The 23,272-nt window shown below is 39.1% G+C and overlaps 1 protein-coding gene across 2 annotated transcripts in view; it reads right to left on the bottom strand.

Annotated features, from left to right (window-relative positions):
• Positions 1–23,148, bottom strand: part of ahcyl2b (adenosylhomocysteinase like 2b) — a 37,699-nt gene extending 14,551 nt beyond the window's left edge. For both annotated transcript variants that reach the window (XM_038274524.1, XM_038274525.1), the window contains exon 1: positions 22,729–23,148. In XM_038274524.1, coding sequence (XP_038130452.1) covers positions 22,729–23,070 — 342 coding nt within the window. In that variant the 5' untranslated portion in view covers positions 23,071–23,148. The remainder of the gene's footprint in view (positions 1–22,728) is intronic.
• Positions 23,149–23,272: the final 124 nt, after the last annotated feature.

The following is a 23,272-nucleotide window of genomic DNA, read 5'->3' as shown; positions in this document are numbered from 1 at the left end:
GTTTTTAAAACATGCATTAGCTGACAAAGCGACCCACTTACAGCAGTAATTATAGCAAAATTGTTAAAAAAAAATGTAAACATGTTGCATTAAAGATAACTAAACCTTTTTCAATGTCAGTATGCTTTACCCAGAACTCCTTAAGTGGAATAGTCTGAGTATCACCTGGTTTAAATTCATAAAAAATTTTCTTTAAGGAACCTTTGGCTATCAGATTGTTAATCGGGAAAAAAAAAATAGACAGATTAATCGATTTGCAAAATAATCGTTATTTGCAGCACTATTTTGAAGTATTCAAGTTTCACTTTTTCTTTTTTAGGGCCAAAGAGCACGCTGTACGAAAACTATTATTAGATTAAATTTATAGTGTAGCGCATGTGGATGAAAAAAAGAAAAAAAGTTTGGATAGCTGCATTGCTTAGTTTTAACCGTCACAATTAAATCAGTTAATGTGTAAAAAAAAAGTGCGACTCACACAAACTTATTACATATTACTTAAAGCTACAGTGTGTAATTTTCAGCGACATCTAGCGGTCAGACTGCAGACCGCAGCAACATGAACATCTCCCCCCCACCGCTTCTCCCCCCCAACAGTACGGCGAGCGTTACGGGACAAAATTTCTTCCACGACGTCCACATCACCTACCTTCTCAAGTGATGAGGTTTGTTTACATAGATAATTTTACAGATAGTATTTCATTAGTCTGAGTAGGGTATAGATTTCATGTAGACTTAAGATAATAAATATACCCGTTATTTTTTCTACATCGTTGTGACGTTTTGGTGAGCTGCTTTGCATGGTGATATAAACAGACGAAGTAATGGTAGTCATTAGTTTAACAGCGAGATTGTGTTCGCTGGAAGAATATATATTCCCCGTTTACAGAGTCTAAGTCATTTTGGTGGCACGGGGGTTACAACGCGAGGAAGAGGGAGAGGGCGAGGGCAGGGAGGCCGTGCAGCTAGGGCCAGGCGAGAGAGGGGAGCCAGCGGGCTGAGAGCAGAGGAGGAAAGGCTTGAAGATCTCCAAAGGAGCTGGAGAGAAGTAACCGAGGTATATATCCAGAAAATCATTTTACAGAAAATTACTGAATCATTACCTATGAAATGTCAGGGACGTTGCTGAATAAGTATACTGGAGAGGAACAGCATCATCACGCCGCAGCATGTTATTGTTTTAGACAGGTCTGAGCATCCTGTACTCCAAAAACTGCAGTGATATTAGACAATTGTGTGTGTAGGATTAATTACCTGTCCAAGAGAAAACTGGCAACTTGAGCGTCACTTTGAAAACCTTTTTCCTCCATCAGTGACTTCCATCGTGTAAATGCCGTGCCAATGTTGATCCGTGTTTTTTGCCGTTTCTTGTCACGCCTGCGTTTATTCTCGTCGTGTTTCCGCTTCTTAGATGACGGGGGTTCGGTGTCCGCCGCTTTTCGTTGTGATACAGAGTAGGCATGATCCTCCATTCGTCTGATGTTTGGCCACACAGTGCCAAACAGTTTGCAAAGTCACTCACGCCTGCCGCCTTGTTCACCTTTCTTGTTACTGAGGCGCAGTATACCTGCTTCTTCTTCTTCTTCTTTGGTTTCAGGCAGACTAAACGCTTCTCAGGCATAATACTGCCATCTACTGTTCAGTACCGTCTCAGTTCATCTCTCTCAACTTGCCGTAGTTATTTTTGAGCGTCATGGGAGATCTCGCAATCGCTAGTTTGTTGCCTCTGCGCTTGACGTAGCGCAAAGATGTCAGCCTCCATGGCTGCGAGACCCGCTCCTATGTAATTATAAATAACGAATTCTAAGGCAACGCAAATATTATGGTTAAAAGGCTGAGCTCATAGGTGATGATAAATAACATAGTTATGTATAATATATTAAATTTCTGACTTTATATCCCTGTAATTATTACACACTGTAGCTTTAAAAGGTTTGCATCTAAAAGTTGCAGGTTAGTCGATTTCAAAGTCTACGCCTTTTGTCTTGGTTGGGATTTTCGCTCTTAAAGGAGAATTCCGGTTTTTAACACTTTTAGCCCATTTTCTGTAGTGTCCAGGATGAAATCGAATGATCGACACCAAAATTTTGACAATTGGTCCTGTCTCTGCTTTTTGGCTCATGCAGAATCCCCCCCTGGCTGCTTCAGAATGGCTTCCATAGTGCATGTCCGATAATGTCCTTAAAACAACCTTAAACGTTCTTTTTTTAAAATATGCTACTCACCGGGTCGTCAGCGCTGTTCAATGACGTTCCAAAAAAAGTTTCGTAAAGAAAAAACGTTCCTGTAGTGTTTTATTTAGCATTTTGTAAATCCCATTGAGTTCTGTTGCAATAGTCAATATCCCTCCGCCACCGGAAATGGAAATGGGGCCTGTTGACACTTAGTTGTAGTCTTTTCGCAAGGCCCAAGTGTTTCTGCTTCACTCTGTGTACTCCGACGTCGAGGTGCTAACGTCTCTGTTAAACACTTTAAAAAACTCTGAAAATGGAATACGAAAGTTGGATTCTTGAGGAGGACATATTGGACTTTGAGTTTGACGGTAGAGGATACCGTCGCCAACTAGTGGTCTGGAGTGTGCAACGCTTCAGATTTGAACGGGAAGCGGAAGTTTATAAGCGGTTGTGATGTATCGGAAAAAATAGTTCTGGGATTTACAAAATGCTAAATAAAACAAGAAGGGAACGGTTTTTCTTCACGAAACTTTTTTTGGAACGTCATTGAACAGCGCTGACGACCCGGTGAGTAGCATATTTTAAAAAAAGAACGTTTAAGGTTGTTTTAAGGACATTATCGGACATGCACAATGGAAGCCATTCTGAAGCAGCCAGGGGGGGATTCTGCATGAGCCAAAAAGCAGAGACAGGACCAATTGTCAACATTTTGGTGTCGATCATTCGATTTCATCCTGGACACTACAGAAAATGGGCTAAAAGTGTTAAAAACCGGAATTCTCCTTTAAGCATGTTTAGAGAAGAAAACTCTTATTCAAATTTTGTGAACTGGAATGCCACTGAAAAAGAAAGTTTTATAACTCATGATATAAATATTTAAAGCGTGTTTTTCAGTAAATCTCAGCTTTTAGAATAAAAAGTTTGAAATCAAAACTAAAGAAACCAAAAATAGCACCTTAGGTTCCTCATGTTTTCTCTTTAAAAAAATTTTAATAAAAGGTAATTGACTTAATTATTCAAACAGAGACAAGGCCACATAAAGCAGGATAGTACTAGCTTTGGAATTAGGTCACCCTTTGCAGTCGGGTCACTAAATTGAGTTTGATCCTATCACTTTCTTTCCACTAATGCATCAGAGCTGATAGCCAGACATCATAATTCATCTGCTGATAGTGGTTCAGAGGACAAATAGCTAACCTATTACCACAATAAACCCTGGGATAAGGAGTTAACATCTGAGTTGATTGACAGAGCCTGTAAAATATAAAAAATTGTTCAATAAAATCCCCAGAATGCGGTGCATTATTTCATTCAATCTGAAAAACTGCACAAATAAATCAGAACTAAAACATAACTGAACAAATCTGCTGATGTCCAATTAAAAGACGGCCAACGCTGTCCCCATGATTTCATTTTTTTTTTTAGTAAGCCTCCATATCTAGGGGTGGGTATTGGCAAAGAAGTCACGATTCGATTCGAATCACGATTCACATGCCACGATGCGATTCTATCACGATGCATCACGATACTTGAAATATTGCGATGCATTGTGATATTTTCACTGAACACTGTAAGAAAAAGATACAGCCCTTACCAGTGGCTGACTGGCTGGGTGTGATCTGGATCAGGTCTTCAATTGATACATAACTGAAAGCAACTGAATTCATACATAGCTGTATTTATTGAAATTACTTTTGGAGGTGTTGCCATGAAAACAAATACTGGACAGAAATATTACTATTACTGGCATGGACACACCAACAAAAAGATCTTAGGATTCATCAAACTTAAAATAACAAAATGAGGATAATCAGTCCGGACATGCTTATGACACAAAGCAGCAGGCGTCAACACATCCGCAGCGACATCTGCTGGACTGGAAGTTGTATTCCACTTGGTTTGATTGATGTGCGCCAACCATTAATGTATTTTATTTGTTCATTTTTTTTTTTTAAATAATCGATTCTTGCCTTCAAGAATCGATTCAGTAGATCACAAAAATTAGAATCACGATTCATCGATTTGACGATTATTTTGCACACCCTTATCCATATCCTGCATGTTCCATACAGACATGTCTGTTATGCAACATTACAGCTTGCAGTAAACAAGCGCTTAAAACACGCATGGATCAATCAGCCGATACTGAAATTGTAAAAACCCAATGTGAGCCAGTTGACCACGATCCCTGAGAGTCAGGTGAATGTCGGGGAGCGCTCCCCATTAGCTGATGACGATTCTGTCATCATTTCATCTTCTCATCCAGATCTGAGCATAAAGCATCAGGTTCCAGCAGCCTGTAAGCCTGGCTAATACAGCCATTCATCCCTCCTTAGTCGCTCTTCACACAGGGCTCAGTGCCCTCCTCCTCAGACTGATCACATGTGTGGGTGTGAAAGTGGAGAGCATAATGTGCTTCAGATTCAGATGGCCTTCAAATCTTTAAGGTTAGCTTCTTTTAAGTAGTACACCTCTTTATTTGGTGATTTTCTTCTTTTTCCTCCTACATTTAGTTCTTTTACTATTTTTCTTGGTATAAATCAGGAAGAAAAGCTTTCAATTGGGGTTATAGAGGACTAGGACCATTATAATAACAGGGCAGACTGTTCAACCAATACAGAGCACTGCTGGTAAGCTGGATAAAAGCAAGCCCTTGCATTTCCATCCTGTCGTATCACAGCAGCACTAAGAAGCAAGTATGTTTCCTTGACCCCAAACAGGCTACAACCCATTTGTTGATCCACTCAGTTTTATTAAATGGATGTTGCCCGGGCATAAGGACTGAAGTTGTTTTTATGAGCTCAGTGGAGTGTATCAAGAACTCACATGCTGCTTTTTGGGACAAGATTACCTCAGATTAGACTAAGATTCAGAACAGGGGGTACTGCCAGAGAGAAAACTGGGTTTCTTTTCTACTCAGTTCTACTATGTTGATGCTTTCCATCTGTTCTGTCAAATCAAAACTGCTTTTTAGTTTGTTAAAATTCAACTTCCCTCCTAAGGGAAAAGTTTTTTTCACCCTATGGTCATTGTATGCATTTGTCCTTTATAGGTCTGTTTCACCCCTTAGATCAGGATCTCCATGAAGTTAATATCAATGGGGTCATTCATTCCTGGAAAACTAGCATTCAAGCTATTTTTATTCACACTCTGAGATAAATTTAGGAATAACAGCCAGCTGTGTTTTGAGCTGAAACAAAAGGCTGAAATCAGAGCATGAGGAAAATAAATCTATATCCGTTTAACTCTAAATGGGAGCCCCGAGGTGCTTTGAATCAACCATAGAAAAGAATGCTCAATAATTCACTACCACATCCACAGGCTTCATGTCCCATCTGCTTATTTAAGGCTTCATTATGCAAGTGTTTTTTAAAACTATTAAAGTACCAGAAAATCATCTAATTGGGTGAAAAAGTTGAAATCCTTTAGGACAGAGCAAAGCATAGCTGACTGAACAACAGACCAGCTGAGCAGCAAACGACCTGCAGCACAAAGCAGGCGTCCCTTCTTAGCAGACTGGGTGAAAAAAAGGGAAAAAGAAACCCCCGGTGGGAGAAAGGGAAAGGAAAACAAACAGACGCAGCTGCAGCAGCAAATGTGATGCGATACGATGCTGCAAGGTGTTCCCCGTGACCCATTCATGGCAGACTAATTCAGGAACCGGCTCTTTAAATACAGCAAATTTTCCTGGCCTGTGGTATCATTGTCCACTCAGGGGAGTGAGCACGCTGATCCGACATGCTGCTTTTTATTTAGAAAGCTAAAATAAATGGTTTTAGGTTACTTGGAACTTTTTTCTCCTCCTAAATATGTTTTTGTTCTTAAAAAATAAATAAATAAATAAATCCAGCAGGAACATTTAAGGACATAAGCCTGCTTTTCATAAAAACAGATAATGCAGATGTTTTCACAGCTCTGACTGCTGTAATTTTTCAATGTAGGACACAACAGCAAATATCATCCATTTAAATTTCCCTTTCCGTATATATATATATATATATATATATATATATATATATATATATATATATTTTTTTTTTTTTTTTTTATCATATTAAGGCATGTGGGTCAAAAATGGCACAGTAAATAATCAGCTGTTTAAATAAAACAGCAACAGAAGTCCTGCAAAAACCTCTGCAGGTTAAAATATGCTAGCAGTGTTTGTTCGAAAATTCAGTTAACATAAAAGATCAACACTCGGTTTGTCATTTTGTTCAAGGTTTGGTAAGATGGCTGCACAGCTATACCGAAATGAGCAATAATGAAACCAAAATCATCTTATTAAATTGGCAAACAGTATTAGATTTAACCGTCAGGACGGACGGGCAGCTGAAATTGTAGCTCCAGCATGAAAGGTAAAGTGGTAAATTATAATACACACATTTGTGATTTGATGATGCTTCAAATAGAAAATTGGCCGATCTGTTTCGACTTCATTTGCTGCTGCTTTCACACGCTGATCAAATTATGCTTTGCTCTATTGCTGAAGTAATTTGCAACCATAGAGCAGGTAAAATAAAGGTTAGTGTTTGTAGAAAACCCGATAGAATGAAATCGCTTCCAAGATTTCACAGATATTCTAACATGCAAAGGCGAGATATGACAGAGACCACCATGCACATGACAATTTTTATTTATATATTTTTTTGCCGGGTTTAAAAAATAAATCATGGGACATTTATATTAATTTGGAATCTGTCTTTTTGGCCACAGGTTATTACAATTTAGCTTTGTATATAAAGCAGGAAAACATTTGGGAATTTGGCTTAAAGATGATTAACTAAAAATAATTAATACAAGTGGCTTTATTATTAATAAATCACATTTAAAAAAATGTTTGAACTGTGGTTTTCAATATGATTTAGCTTTCTATGCTTAAAACCTTCAATTCTTAAAAATTAATTGAGGTATTTTGAATACTTCTCTTTTTAGATTAAATAATTATTAGAAAAGATTATTAATATCTATGCAACAAAATTTACAAGACAGAGTGAAAAAATACACTTTATTCAGGGTGCACCAATGTGAGAGATTGATATTTAATATTAATATAAAACTTTTTTTCACAGTGTGAAAAAAGGATCAACCCACAAATCCCTCGTCTCTGTTTCAGTCATCTCCTCGTATATTTGAACCAAAGACTTGTTAAACTGAGGAAAAAACTGCATGTTTGTGTCACAGATACAGAGAACTCGACACGCAGTAAAATCCAAAAGTTCATGTATTTTAAAGCATTCCTGTCTATGGGTAAAGCCAAACGAACCCCATGAACCACATAAAAGAAGATGAAAGAGTGTCCAGAAGGGGGGGAGCGGGAGAACATTGTAATTTTCCACCTCTGTTTAAAATCTTGGGTCACTTTCACAGCATGGACAGCACACAGCTACATAGAAAACGACACACGTGTTTAATCTAGTGTGCTAACGCTCAAAATCAGTGGACAAACAGGTTGAGAGAAGTGTGACTATAAGAGTACATGTTGTACTGGGTCACACATCTGTGCCGATAATTGCCTGCTTGTTTTAGTTCTAGTTGACAAGAGAAACACCAAGTGAGGGAAAAAAAAGAAGTCAATCCATAGAAACAATCCAGAGGGACACCATGTCAGATAGGAGCTTTAATGAAATTGATATTTGAGGAAATTAGTTCATTTTTATATCTATGAAATCAATGTGAATGTCTAAAGCTTTCATTTAATAAAAAAATAACTTAAAATCTCTAAAATGTTAACCAAAGCTCAGTTTCAGTCAGTGTATTATAGAAGATTAGCTGACAAAGTTTAAAGCAGACCAGACCCAGATGATATCAAAAGGCTTCTGGGTCCTAATAGCTCCGTCTGTTGAGGTGGTGTCCGATAAAAAGCCTGGCATTTGAGTGCGAGCACTTAAAGGCCTAATGCCACAAATATCACAAAGTGTCCTGAAAGCCAAATCCTCAACGTGCTTTTGGTTGGCTATCCCCAATCTATGAAAACCCAACAGCTGGTGGGCCAAAAAATTGACAGAAAACATCATCATCATTGCCTGATAAAGGTGAAACTACATGGCATGACACTGTTTGGCCTTGTGCTTTAAGAGCATGTTATATTATTAGATGGTTCTCACAAGATCATCTCTAATCTCTTATTTTAGAAAGTAAAAGGTCCGGTGGATGAATGGGTGGATGTAAAAAGTGGTATACCAGACAAATGGACAGAAAAGATAACAGGAATGAATGGATAAATAACATATTGACAAATGGATCATTATTTTAAAACCGGATGAATAGATTGACTGATGGAGAAATGGATAGTTGAGTAGGTTGAAAAAAACAGAACAGAGAGAACAAACGGAAGGACAGATGTGTGCATGAATAAATGAAATACATTTTTAGAAAAAGCTCTTATTGATGAATCTCTAATCCAACTTTTCCATCCCTAAATTATGACTAAACTGCAACCGTGAGAGCAGTCACTGTAGGAAACGGCACCACTCTACTCACTTCATATTTAGACCCGACAAACAGATTTGGCCTAATTGTCTTGATACTTCACTACTCAGTCCCTCCATCCAGTTCAGATAATAATCAAATTACTCCTGGAGCACAAATAAAAGTCTCTAATGCGTCACCTTTTTATGAAAAGCCAGTATCCCGTGGCAGCAAAGAGCTCCGCGGATCCACTGACGTAAAAGCTAATTGCTGGGACATCTTGTTACCTGCACACTCAGCCTTGGCACTTGGCAGAAACAGGACCTTTCAGTTTCTCCAATCCTTTAGGCCTGCAGGACGCTCACCAGACAAAACAGCAGACGTCTTGTTCTGTAGAGCTCTGCCACAGCGCTCTTTGAGGTTTTCTTTTCATGTTAGTCATGTCTCCTTCCGTATAACAACCTGAACCAAAAGTAGGAAGCAGACAAAAGCTAATTTGGCCATTTCTAACAAACTCTTGGAAGCCACATCTAAGGCTAGCTGGAATGTTTCTAAGCTGTTCCAAATGTTATTCCTGGTTTCCTGTTGTGTTTGTGAAACAGGGACACTTTAATACATTATTTTAGAGACATAAGGGAGCTTAAAAACGGAGGGAGCACTGAATTTACCACTTCTCAAAAGAAAAAAGTTCTTTTCACTCCTTTTTAGGGAACAGTATGGTGGTGATTGCAGGTCACAAACTGCACACAGGAAGTGCATTCAATCATATTTTTTCATACCTATTAAAGTATCCATGGAACAAAGCCTGATATTTCATATATCAAAGTATAATTTCAGGACCCATCATCAACCCGACCTTACCGAACCAGGAGATTCTCTCCCCAATCCATGCATACTCTCAGTGTGTATTAATGAAGTGGGAAAACATCTAGTGAATCGTACACGAATAAAAGAGTAAAACTGCTTTATTTCTTTAATCGACAAAAGTACGGTTGAATCTTGGGAACTGACTGGGAACAGGACTAATAATCGGCTTCTCCCAGATTTGTTCAAGTATTTCAATTTGGAGACCTAGTTTTCATACTCAGTCCACTGACCATAAAAAGAAGTTACCAAACACCAACAAGAAGAATTGGCACTGAGTGTGCACACCACTTATTCACAGCTAGTGGCTTAACTTGTAAAGAATAAATGGCCACTATAAGCTCTATGCAATGCCAACAATAGGAGGATATAATGAAAACGGGGGGTGCATCCTAACCGTATTAAACACCTGTGATCTCATAGTGAGAAGTAACAGATTGCCCCTTCCTTGAAGCGTTTATCTGGTTCAGCTCTCCTGAAATAATTTATTTCCCTGTTGATAAAGCTGTTGATAAAATGAAATTATAAAATCTTTTATCTCATTAAGATTGTCATGTTATCTTTAGATGGCCCCCAGTAAAAAAATAAATTTGTTTTTTGTTCTTCAAACTATTTAATGTTTTAGGAAAATCCCTAATATTTCGATTCCCATTTCATCGGATATATATTTATATTTCAGCAGAACACCTTTACACCCACAGTTTTATTTCCCTCGAATAAAAAAAAAGAAAGTAATTATCAATATTCCTGTTGTTCATGTTGTGTAAAATGTCAGACCTTTAGTCATAAGCATTGCGAAACTGTGACCTTTTTTGTATGCACAAGTTCCAATCGGCACAATTGATCCAAATTAGGACCCAAAGTGCCCGACAGAATTATTTTAATTGACTAATTTAACCACTATATATTAAACAATCTATATATACTTTAACATAAGTTTCTATTCAGACATTTTCTTTTATGACTTTTCAAAATTTTCACTCTCAGAATTTTGACAATGCTTTTTCTTTGGTATCCGATTGGTTTTACTCTCCTCTCAATCCTTACGCACAAAAAGTAAACAATTTCAGCCCGCCCTGACACATCCCACACAGCACTGCAAGGCTTCTCTTATTGGCTAACAAAATCAAAATCAATGTTTGATTTGGTTACCAAGTGTTGGATTTACAGCTACGCAAAGACTGCAGTGCCACATGCACCTGGGGGAGACATTTCTTACGTGGAGGGATTTTTTTAAGTTTTCTGAATACTGAGAACAGAAGATACGCTTGATTTTGGGAGCAGGCAGATTGGTGAATAAGGCCATGTAACTTAGATAATCTAAAATGGCAGTCGTGTGACATTACACAGATGAAATGTGTTTTCGTCTTTATTCGTTTCCTTTATGTGAAATTACTGGATTCATGTGACGTGATTTTATCTTATATCATATTTCTGTGTAGCTTTAATGGGCAAAATGAGCCCATTTATGCCAGGATAAAATGTGTTTAGGAACACCAGAAGTGAAGATTATGAATTTTAATTTAATGTCAGATTATTAGTCATCTGTGTTTGTGGTGTATGATTGGCTTACAGTTGAGTTTATGATTGTCTTCTTTGGGATCACCTGATTCTTTGCAGCATGTTGATGTTGGGTTTTATTTTGAAATAAGCCTGCCTTTCGATGTAGGACAAAATGTCACGTCAAACACAAGTACGGTTGGTTGAAGTAAAGTAAAGTAAATAAATAAATGAATAAAAAAATCATGGTAAAGCTCATAAAAAATAAAATATAGATAACCCAATTAATCTAGAAGAACTTTAGTAGGTTAGCTCAATTAAAAATATACACTTAGGACCCTCCCTCCTAAAGAAAAGAAAATCACAATGAACCAGAGTCAAACAGAGGAACCACTACTGTTCAAAATCAAACAATTCCCGATCCTCAAACTTAAGTTAGAAGCAATATAGACAGTAGGCTTTGCTGCACAAAATATATAGGCTTTAGGGAAATTCTCAGAGCAGAGACAGTGCCCTGAACCAATACTAGAGAGATGTTGCTGCACACAGACATCAACAAGCAAAGAAATCCAGCAAAACTACACGGTAAAAAGACTCCACAGCTCATACTCGTACAAAAAAGGCCAAGCAAGGGAATAGCAGCCTACAAATACATGCCTCCATGTTAAAGAGCAGCAAAAAAGGCAACTGCCATCCTGCTGCTGTGACCCTGACCTGACATTTACCCTTTGCAAGGCAACATTGCTGCAAAAGTATCTCATGTACGAAGGGGTTTATGCAGTGATGAGCAACAACAGGCTGCTAGTGTGAGTAGGAACCCAATCCAGCTCCACCATTACAGGTTGATTCCTGAATACCCTGACCAATAAAGGGATTAGGAGAGAGAAAAAAAAAACAGCTAGCGTGACCTGATGTGTGCGCATGTGTGCTTGAGTATCAGAGTGCAGTCCATGTGGGGGGGCACGCAATAACATTTCCTCCTTATCTACGGAGGAAGAAGATCCAATAACCCAAAAACTCGCATGCATTTAGCCATCACCATATGACACCATATAAACAACTTCAACAAACACGGTACCATTCATCAAATTTCACCACTATGCATTACTCTAGATAGTATGACATTTCCGTGCAATGCACAATGCAACTTCACCAGCATCATCCAAGGAAGTATTTCACATCTCCTTTACTCTGTATACAACGTAAGCATGCATAATATAAGATAAAGCTAATGTAGCACAGAAGCCATTTCTGCACACGCTGAAGAACCGTTTTACGATCATCCCATGAGCTCTGCAATTATGTCTATGACTGATAGCTGGGGGGCTGTATCAGAGAGCCACAGTTATGACGCTCCAGCACAACTTTATAACTATGGAAGGTATGCAGGGTGATGTGCAAACAGCAATCCCAGTTCCTCTGATATGGTCCGATAGTCACAGTAAAAAGCCTAGGACACTGATACTAGCGGAGCACAGGCAATGAATGATGGGCTTAGTAACAGATTAAACCCTGGCTTCTTCGACACAGACGAGAAGAGGACATCAGCAAAAGCACTAAAAACTTTCCACTGGGTTTTTCCCCCTCTTCTCTTTCACAGAGAATCCTCTACAGCACGCTGGAGGATGGCCAAAACAGTCCACAAAGCACAAGGTTAGGCTTACACAGAGTCCAGATTTCTATTTACTTTACCTTTAAGGTGTTCAGACGGTTTTAGTATTTTTGGCATTTTATTATAAACTGGGTGGTATTCCATATGTGACACTTTCCTTTACCTGTCAGTTGTATAACCATGACTAAACTAGGGTAAAATTTAGAGACCTGGTGATCACAGTCAATAATGGACGCCAAACAAGCTCAATTTAGACAAGCAGTAAAGTGATCACTCATTGGTCTCGTCAACTGACTGTTCAGATTCCAGTTCTGTATTGACCTCAATTCATTGATCAAAGATGATTTATATCAAAAACTGCACATCCACGTCCAGCTTGTCGTTGTTTCTCATTTCTCACAGTGCTCATAGACCTTTCTTTCTGTTTAAAAACAAATAGCAGAATGCAATTCTTCTAAAAATGTTAAAAGGAAAGCATAATTAAGAGAAGAAAAATAATAAACAGCCTTATGCGTTTCATTTTTGCTCATTTGAACAACCAAAAATAGCATCAGCCTTTCCCTGAGGGGGGGAGTTTAATTACATCTGCTCCATTTCTGAACAAATCCATAACCGGGACAATGGTCTAGGTGTAATTGGGAGTGTGGAGTAGTTCGTTATTAGTTTACGGGGTTCATTTAAAAAAGACACTTCCATGTGCTTAAACGGCAGATAAATGAATAAATCTTTTTACTGGGTCTACGGATCTTTTACCAGTTTAGGCAAATTATTTTAGAATAAACTAGAGCTGCACGGATGTACTTTTATGGTTTTCACTGAGGTAAAACTCAGATGAACCGTAGCTTGCCATACTCAAAATTCGGCTCTAAAACTGCCTCTTCTCTCCTTACTACGGCTCTAGCCACACGGTGAATGGGCTCCAAAGCATAAGCAATGGGATTTAGATGCTTTAAAATAAAATTAAAATTAAATAAACTGAACTTTATTGATCTCACAATGGAGAAATTTACCTCTGCATTTAACCCATCCCCTTGGGGAGCAATGGGCTGCTATTGTGCGGCGCCCGGGGAGCAGTGTGGGGTTAAGGGTCTTGCTCAGAGACCATGAGTGGCAGTCTATGGGAGTGGGGCTCAGAACCTCAGGCTTCCTGAGCGCAATGCCCTTACCACTGGGCCGCCACTCTCCAGAGCAGGCATTAGTGTGAAGGATGTTGCCTAAGGACGCGCACTGATTATGGCAAGCTACAGTTCATCTGAGTTTTACCTCAATCAAAAACCATAGAACTGTACATCTGTGCAGCTCTAGCTTATAATTTTCCCAGCTGGGATACAAACCTAGGCTTCTTGTCTGCAGGACAGGTAACTTAACACTTGAGCTAGCCAGCTTATTAGGTTACGCTAGACTCCTTTTAGGTTCGTCTTCCATCAAACCAAATTTCCTAAGTATTTTACGGTTGTGAGGTATCGTCGTACAGCCAATGTATTCACCTGCTAGCTGAAGCATCAACCAACCCTGTGATGTCACCACCTCGAGTACTATAACATGGTGCCTTGCCAAAGAATTATAAAAGCAAAGCTACGTTTTGCCCATGTTAGTAATATAATTATTGATAATAGTAAAACACAATCTAATGAATTTAGTTAGTTTGGTTAACCGTTTCATTTCCACTTTAAGAGTTCCTTTTACTTACTACTTGCAACAAATCCAGGCTTATCAGTGGATAACTACACAGTGAGGCCTGATTTATTACTTCATCTGCTGCTTTGCATTGCCCTTAGCGATATAAATTGTGGATGCAGCTGCTCTTTGCATGAAGCTCTCACTGAAGTGTTCATGAGCAAACTCTAAGGCCATTTAAAACTTGGAGGTATTTTCAGAAAGTCATCAATGTCTACAAACTGTACATATTAGCATCTGTTGACTTTATATTTCCTACCAGTTTGTGAATGATTAAGGTTCTCTGGCCATATTATCAGCAGATGTTTGAGATTTCATAGAGGTGCCAGCCAATTTCCTAAAATCTTGTTTCCTCTTGTGGAAAAGGGGGATAGGTCAAATGCATGAATAAAATTGGAAAACTAAGATCAGATTAATGCTCAGATTCATTAAGAGTTCTGATCACAACTAAATATAAATATAATTCAAGTATAAAAAGCACATTAATACATTTTAAAGCTCTACAGCATTCACCAGCTAGGATATCCATCCGCCAGGAGCCACTGGGTCGGCCTGACTAATAGGAAGTGAAGCAGACAGATGGATGCGTGGGGGGGGGCTGGGGTTCATTTCAGGCTTTGTAAGGCCTCTTTTGTGAGGCAACACTTTTTGCACATAATGTTGCCTCTTTGTTCATGAGCACCGCTTCAGAACGTGGCTGCATTCCTCACCGTACTGCGTGGCGATACCGTTTCCTGATCCTTGTGTAAAGCCAACACTGAGGGCAACGAGCTGCGCTAACACAACAACCGCGTCGGCACTCACTTGTTCAGCTGAGAATATACAGCGGTGGCCTCCAGTAAGCAATCTCTACCCATTCACTTTGCTTCAAGAAGCTTTAGGTTGAAAGACGTGTAACTCAATCACTCTGATGGCAAGCTGCAGTGATGAACAAGGAAATGAGTTCAAACCAGCGAATTAGAGACTTAGACAAACCAAAAACTGGAAATTCATTCACAATTTACCCTGCTGACATCGTGTTCCCTTGCACGAGCAATAACCCCATCATGCATTATTAACCCCTACACCCATAATCACATTTCTTTGACTTTTCTACCAAAAGATTTGTCTCCAGCTACCTCTGGCACTAACGCACTGCCTGCTCTGAGCGATACAGGAACAGCTTCAAAGCCTGTAGAGAACATTCAGCTTCTTTTATCTTTTTTTAGGCAGCTAAATGTTCCCTCCATGTGCAGACACAGGAAAATGACAGCGTACTGGAGCAAAAGACTATAAAGGGTGAGACACGTTTTGCCGCTTCCTGCTACCAATTTGCTCAGACTATATACATAGGATTTGCCTATTTTTAACATTTGAGGAAGCTTTTCCATTAACTCTACAAAACGTCTCTTCAATAACTTTAGTTAACTTATTGAATACAGTCATGTCTACAAAGCCTGCCAGCCTGCTTGATTAGTCTCCTGCTTAACCTTAAAAGCAACTTGCTGGTCCTCGTTTTAATGACTTCAGCAGTTTAGACCTGTGTTTTAGTCCACTATATAAAGCATTAAAGAGAATGTACAGCAATGCCAAGCAGCTGTCAGATTACTGCAGTAAATTACTCCCTGTAGTTTTGCCTGATTTTTACCTGAACGACTAAACACACATCACCAGGGATGAGACTGTGGAGAGCTTTAAAACAGGGTTAGGCAATAAACTAATATCTAAAGCTTTGAGCATCTCAATGGGATACAGTTAATCTTTTATCTGAAAAGCAAACCTCATAAAACATGGCCATGAATCTAATCAGACACTAAAGGCAATAGGCGGGAATTAGTTAGGAGGGCATCCAAAAAAAACCAAAGGTAGCAACGGAGAAGTTGCAGAGATCCTGAGTTCAGATGGGTTTAAACCTTTTACGCATCAGTTGTCATGAAGGACGTCCCTTTGACCTTTAAACGCTTGCTTTAGGCGGACAGACCAATGTTTCTGTAGATCATAACCCCTCATAACCAACAATAAAACAAGAAAAATCTATGGTGGAAACTTTCTCCTAACAGAAAGCTCTGACAGCCATGTTTGAGCTCATCAGTGCTGCTTTTAACATATTTAAGACCGATTCAAAAAGCTATTTATGATCCGTATGCAGATTATTACTAAAATGGGGGTATGCATAACAAGACTGCCAGCTCTCCTGACAGTGTATGTGCTTCTGTTGTGTAGTGCTGCTCTCACATGAGCACACAAATGCCAGGGATAAACAAGGTGTCTGTTGTTTATCAAACAAATCTGGCTTTTATGATAAAACGGTAAGAAGGAACCAAAACTGATGGAAAGTCAAACGTGGGTCATATTTGAACTTCGACACAAGCTGCAGTTAAAATGTTTTGCATGCTAATCAACACGGTGATGGGGAGACTTTGCTGACAATAACCATGAAGACGCCATTTAGCTTTGAAACACGGTGGTGGCAGCATCATGCTGTGGAGATTCTCTTCAGCAAAGCAAGACAGAATGGGAAGATATAAACTCCTGGATGAAAGGAAAGCACCTATTTTAAGTCCAGACGAGTGCTATGCTTAAGAAGCACAACTGAGCTAGAACAATAGATTTAAGAAATATTCCTTAAAAATAAAACAACTAATCTAGGTTAATGTGACTTTTTCCTAGTTCTTAAGCGTTTTCCTGTTTTATCCGGTAATCCTTTTAGCTCCATTGCAGTAAATAAATCCTGTAAATTGGGTGAGTGAAAGTGGCTGGAGTCCAGTACTACCAGTCTATTCTCTGAGTTGTTCCAAGTGGCATGGATAAAGATGGTATGGGAGGTGTTATTTGACGCATGCCTTTGGTGGGTAGTGCTGAGATTTACACTTGGATGGGAAACACACAGCTTGCAGTGTGGAGGAACACAATAAGCCTGTGAGGAAGACAGGCAGTACCCAGTAACATAGGAAGTGTTGTCAGTGAGGCTTTGACTTAATGTTCAGAGGTTTTCACCAACATTTAGAAAGCATTATTTAGTAATCTGGTACCAGGTTGAGCTGATTCAGGGGGATATAAAGGAAGTTGAGGCATTTGAGATCATTACTTACAGATTATTCTAAGTAATGACCTCATTACAAACACATATATTAAGAGTGAATGATAAATATTGTCCTACTAGTGTAATTCTGAGTGGACACATTTACATCAGCTTATAAAATAACCAAATTTTTGGTCACCATTACGTGTGCTACTTAAAATAAAGACATATGCCTCACAGATGTTTGTAAACAAGATCCAATTAAAAACAGTTTTCTTGCCTGATCCAAATAACTGTAATCATGAGGAACAGTTTCAATGATACTGGGAACTACGGTAAAATTCCTGAAAGTTTATTGTGATGACAAACCCTGAGACCACACACAGTCTCCTTTCTTAAAGGTAAAGTGTTCCCTGATGAGAGAGCAATCTTTAGGCTCCAGAGGTTTTTTGTTTTGCTGCAAATCTGTTGTTGTTGGACTTAGCTGCTGCATTAAGTGATAACTTCTACCTAGCATGGACCTGGATGCTAGCTCATCTCTCTCTTTCTTTAGTGTGGAAGTAGACTCGCTTTAAGAATATTGCTACCAACTAAAGGTCTCTGCGGTGGGAAATGATGCGTCTTACTCTCATTAAAAGTAACGTGACCAAAAACTGAACCTCTCTGTTATTTGGAAACAGTCACTATCTTCAATGAGAGGCTTGCTTGCATAAAGCCACCAAACTAGCAAGAATAACTGGTTCAAACAGCCTATATGGAAAACATGTTCTGTATTTTATAGTTAAGTTACTTTAATAGAAATTAAAGCCTTTGCAGTCCATTTTTATTGTAAAGAGGTTTCATCTATTAGTCCCACTTCTGGAACCACCTTGAGAGTAAATAAAGGGACAAACACACAGCGAGGGGACGGACTCCATTCGTAGTGATTTTATCTGAAAAGGACGAGCCCACATTCACTCAGTGAACTTTGTGATAAAGACAATCAGCTGTAGTGAATTATTCATGCAGCCTCTTTGTTTATATTTTAGGCGGAATAGTGTTTTAAAAATTGCATTTTGATGTGGGTTCTGGTTGCCTGAAGATTTCTAAAGAAGTAAGAACAGCAGCATCAAACTTTCTGCAGGATTATTAAGCAAAAAGCAGGGCGTTTAACAAGGCTGATCAGACATAAAAAAAAAACCATTTCAAATCTTTGGAAACAGAGATGGGTAATTCTAGTGACCAAGGGCCATGAACTGCATGCTTAAGATGCCTTCTTGCTCCAACAAACCTTGGTAAAAAAAAAAATCTGTTATCTTATTGGCTTGCAATTTAATACTAGAAAGGACAAAAGCCTCAAAATAAACGTATTCTCAAACAAGGGACTCTCTAAGACATGCATAACACCATCCCTAAAAGAGAAAATCCTCCTCTTTCCTAGAAGCATTTACTTTGAGAAACATTCACTGTTGTGCTTCCTGGTAGGGTTTCATAAATCTCCTTATCTCATTAATTGTTCACCAGTGCTTTCTAACTCTAACTCCTAATAACTCTAGGAAAGACATATATATAAAAAAAAAATATCAGGCTGACTTCTAAAATGTATCTTAATCCAAAACAAGTATATTATAAAAAGTTGGATAAAAAGGTGCAGAGATCGGAATCCAACAGTTTTGCATTCATTAGTTGTGATTTATTGCCCTGCAATGCTGTCTGTAGATAATTTATCAACTGTAAATATCAATGTAATCTGCTGGTTGAGAGTCAAACTGATCTACCTTTAGAATGATGTCAGTTTCTATGGAAATCTCCAAACAACAACAAAAATTGTGAAAGCATATTTTTCATCATTGAAGAAACCATAAATCCAAGGCTCATCCAAACCTGGGTCTAACACACATCCAGTTTTGATATAAAACTTATGATTACTTTGGAAAAACAACTTCTAACAAAAACAGATTCTGTAAGACAAAAAAATTAAACCCCAAACTTTGTGATATTTTGGAAAATTTCAGGTTTCCCCTCGGTCCGCACATGCAAAGTGTTTAAAAGTACACTTTGTCCTCCCACCATAAAATACAGCAGTGGTATAGAATCAACAGGTTAAGTTAAATAGATCAAGTGGTATAGAATCAACAGGTTAAGTTAAATAGATCAATTTGTCTTTTTTGTATAATGCTATTTAGCACACAGTGAAATAAGGGTAAATTAATTTGATTTAAATCTCTAGTGGACCATTCTCTTTTCAAGCAGAGCAGCCACATGTCACTGTAAGCCTATAAACCATTAAGCACTAGCAGGAACGCCAGCTTAGTGCATGACATAACGTTTCTTTCAGAGGGAAGAGCTTTCTGTGCTGCAGCTCTACAGAGTCCTTCAGAGACCATCGGGCTAATGTCTTTGGAGGACATCCACTTCAATCAAGTGACCCTTTTTTTTAAAAAATATATACATATTTGCCTAAATTATCCCAAACAGTGATTAGATTCGCCAGAGTCAGCAAAATACTTTCAGCAAATATCAACTTGGACCACCTGCAGATTGGATATCTATGCTGAAGAAGAGCTCAAAAACGCTTACATCTGTCCTCACCTACAACAGAAAGATGGCCTTTTAATCCCCCCATGTGGTGACATGATAAAGGCGAGGATTAAATACTAGCCAGTCACTCAGTCAACACCGCCAGCTTACACACTTGCATCATCAGCCCCAGCACCGCACGTAGCCATTACAGCACTGAACTCAGCAGATTAGTAAGGCAATACAACATCTACAATGCAATGCGCACCTATAAATACAGCTAAGGGTGGGGATCTTCTGTCCCAGTGGATGTCCATAAAAGTGTTTTTAAATTAAACTGCAAAACCGGACAGATTTCCACTCCGATGGATTCGCTGACTGTTAATCACTACCCAAGAATCCCATGTTCTGTATTCACTGAAGCTGAAAATTCAAAAACTCCCCCGTCTATAATTATGTCTATCCCTGAAGAGCATTTTTAGCTTTTTTTTTTTACTGCAACCATCTCCTTGTATCAAAGTGAACTACACAGACTACCCAGTAAATCGACATAATCACTGCTGTCTGAGCACAGGTTAGAGGACAAATTTTAGACAATGATTGCAATCAACAGGAGCTTTTTCAGGTTTTTTTTTTGTACTTATTTTTGTGTAACAACACAAGCTACAACAACATTGAATTAAAGAAAACTTTCAAGGCCGTCAAGCAGAAAAGCAAGCCTTTGTTTACTTCTAAGAATCAAATACATTGGTGAGAACCTAAAAACAGAACTGCAGAAAAGTCCTTCATCTCTACTGTTAAGTATGGTGTGGGACCTATGATGCTGTGGATAAAGGCCAATTTATGCTTCTGACGCATAGCTTCTGAAACCGTCTCTGTGCACGACCACGCCCCACCGCGCAGTGGTTCTGCAGCCATCACTGCGCAAAAAAATCCTGACTACGCCTTGGACGGTTGCAAACCCGCACAGACCTCAAGCGGAAGTGCGCAGACAAAAAGCAGCTGTGATTGGTCCTTGGTATGCCTTTCCGGCTTTTGTCTGTTTGGTCGTCCTATGTTCTTGATTCAGTGCCGGAGCGCACCATTTTTAAAAACCAAGGAACAACTACGACGGAAGGGGCGTACAGACCACCTGCGCGTCCTCCTTTGTCTTTTTGCCAACTCCATTAACAGAACCCGTTCCTCTTCGATGTCTAGCAACTCTAGATCCATCTCTGTGACCGTGATATCTTGCAGACGCGCCATTGTCGTTTTAAACACTCCCGCCGGCAACGCCGAAGTTTTCGTGACCATCTGCCGAAGTTCTCGAAGAGGCTCCCCCTTGCGCTCTGGTGGGAAACTGCTGTGCGTCCCTAGACATTCCAGACAGACAGCGCAGAAGCATACCAGCAAAACTGGTTCACGACCAGACGCAAGCGACATTTGATGTGTGCGGTTGCAAAAGTCTAATTTGCCCTCACGAAACAAAATCAAGTCTTAATTCATTGCAGGAGTAAAAACACATACAAAAAAAAAAAAAAACCCCAACACATTCCAGTTTAGCCTTCCTAAATAAACCTACAAATGCTTTTTTTTTAGGCAAAAGATTATAATTGTCAATAAAATGTATTCGTCCTGGCCTAGTTGATTGTAATGTTCCAGAGACAAACCCCTATGTTAATCACCGAAATCGGAACATGGGAGTTGAAAACACTTTAGTTATCTGAATACTAAAACGTCATGTTTTGAGAACTGTTCATTCTTATCAACTCAACAATTATCTATTGTGTTTATATCTGACCTCAGCTATGAGATGAACTTCATAACACGATTATGTTTAACAAATAAGCTGACACAGAACTTTCTGGGCTATGGGAAAAAACAGGAGGAAAACTGCTGCAGCAGTCTCTAACCCTGAAAAAAAATATCTTACCACTAAACATGCTGGTAACAGTTCCTTAATGGAGGAAGGGGAACTTTTTTTTTGAAAGACTGGTGTAGAAAATACAGCTTTTTTTTTTTTTTTTGGACACGTTTTGATTTGCTGATTTAGCTTTTGTGCGCTTTTTATTTATTTAGTTTGATTTTTTTCAGGGTTTGACAAAAGCAGGATTCTGCCACTTAAGTGGGAAGGATTCCCTCTGGGTCACCCTGAACACACCAAAGAAATGACCTCCCACAGTAAAACATGGAGAAAGCAGCATTAAAAAAAAAATAATAAATAAAAAATAATAATAATAATAAAACAAACAAAAAAAAATTACCACCCCCAGTAAAACATAGTGACAGCAGCATTGATAAAAAATAAATACAAATATAATAATAATAATAAAAATTGACCACAGTAAAACCTGGTGAAAGTAACATTAATAAAAAAATAAAATAAAAAATAAATTTAAAATTATAAAAAAAATTAATTTTAAATGACCACCCACAGTAAAACATAGTGAAAGTGGCATTAATAATATTAATAAAAAATAACCACAGTGAAACATGGTGAAAGCAACATTATGCTGTGGAGTTACTTTTCTAGAGCTGGGGGGGAAAGAAACTGAGATTTCAGGTTCAGGTTGTAACACGTTTTTCTAACATTCTTCTTATTTGCATCAATTAAAACAAATTAATTTGAATGAAAAAATGGCTAAAGACTAATTTTTCTGAAACATAATCCCATCTCTGACAATAAACCCTTATACTGAAGGTGTTTAATGCATCTATAAATCTACAAATATCAAAAGTCACATAAACTTTTACAGTAGTAAAACTTTTAGGATGATTTATAGTCACTAACCAACAGTTTTCAGCAAAATATAAAACAAACAAGAAACCCTTAAGCTAAAAGTCAGTTTAATGTTATGTTTCCAAGCCATTACTATTAGCACAGCAGAGGGGTTTTAGGGGAAAGCCGTTAATTAAAAGTGTTAACGTTCCCAGCTGAATCAGCTCCAGGACCAGCTAGCCTGTTAGCATCATGCTCACTGCAGCTCCAACCCAGAAAAGGTCTCCGTATCACCCACCTTTTTCATCCGCGGAGCCTCGGCCACCGTACCGTCACGGTTCACGAAAGCTTCTCCCCCGTTCTGTTGAGGGTCCGTGTGCTGCATAGCGGACGGCTGTGGCATTTTGACGGCGCTCGGGGTGAGCAAGCCCCGGCTGCCTTCCCCGGCTTTCGCGGAGGGCTCCGCGGCGGGGGACGTAGCGGCTGGGGCGGAGGAACCGGCCTCCTTCTGCGGCTCGTTTCTGCCGCCGAGGGTCTTGTCCTCCGACGTCGCCGCGGAGTCGGCCGACAGGTTTTTGCCGGTGGAGACGTCTTTGAGTTCGACCTCTGCCATTTTCGCTGCCACAACCTGGACTGACATCGCTGCAGTTTCTCAAAGTCCTTTTTTTCCAGCGCTGATAGCGAGGTGAGCGGATGTGAATGGAGGAACGGCGGCTCGCAATGCATTGTGGGACTTGTGGTCCCACAACCAAAACCCGGCACATTCGGGCATGGGAGATTTTTCTAACAGATAACCACTTTCTCTGGAAATATATTCAATATTTAACATTGAATAAGTAACT

Source organism: Cyprinodon tularosa, unplaced genomic scaffold (assembly GCF_016077235.1).
Source record: "Cyprinodon tularosa strain WSP-4 unplaced genomic scaffold, ASM1607723v1 ctg92, whole genome shotgun sequence".
Taxonomy (NCBI): domain Eukaryota; kingdom Metazoa; phylum Chordata; class Actinopteri; order Cyprinodontiformes; family Cyprinodontidae; genus Cyprinodon; species Cyprinodon tularosa.
The sequence above is the reverse complement of the archived record's forward strand: the minus strand, read 5'-3'. Positions and strand labels throughout refer to the sequence as shown.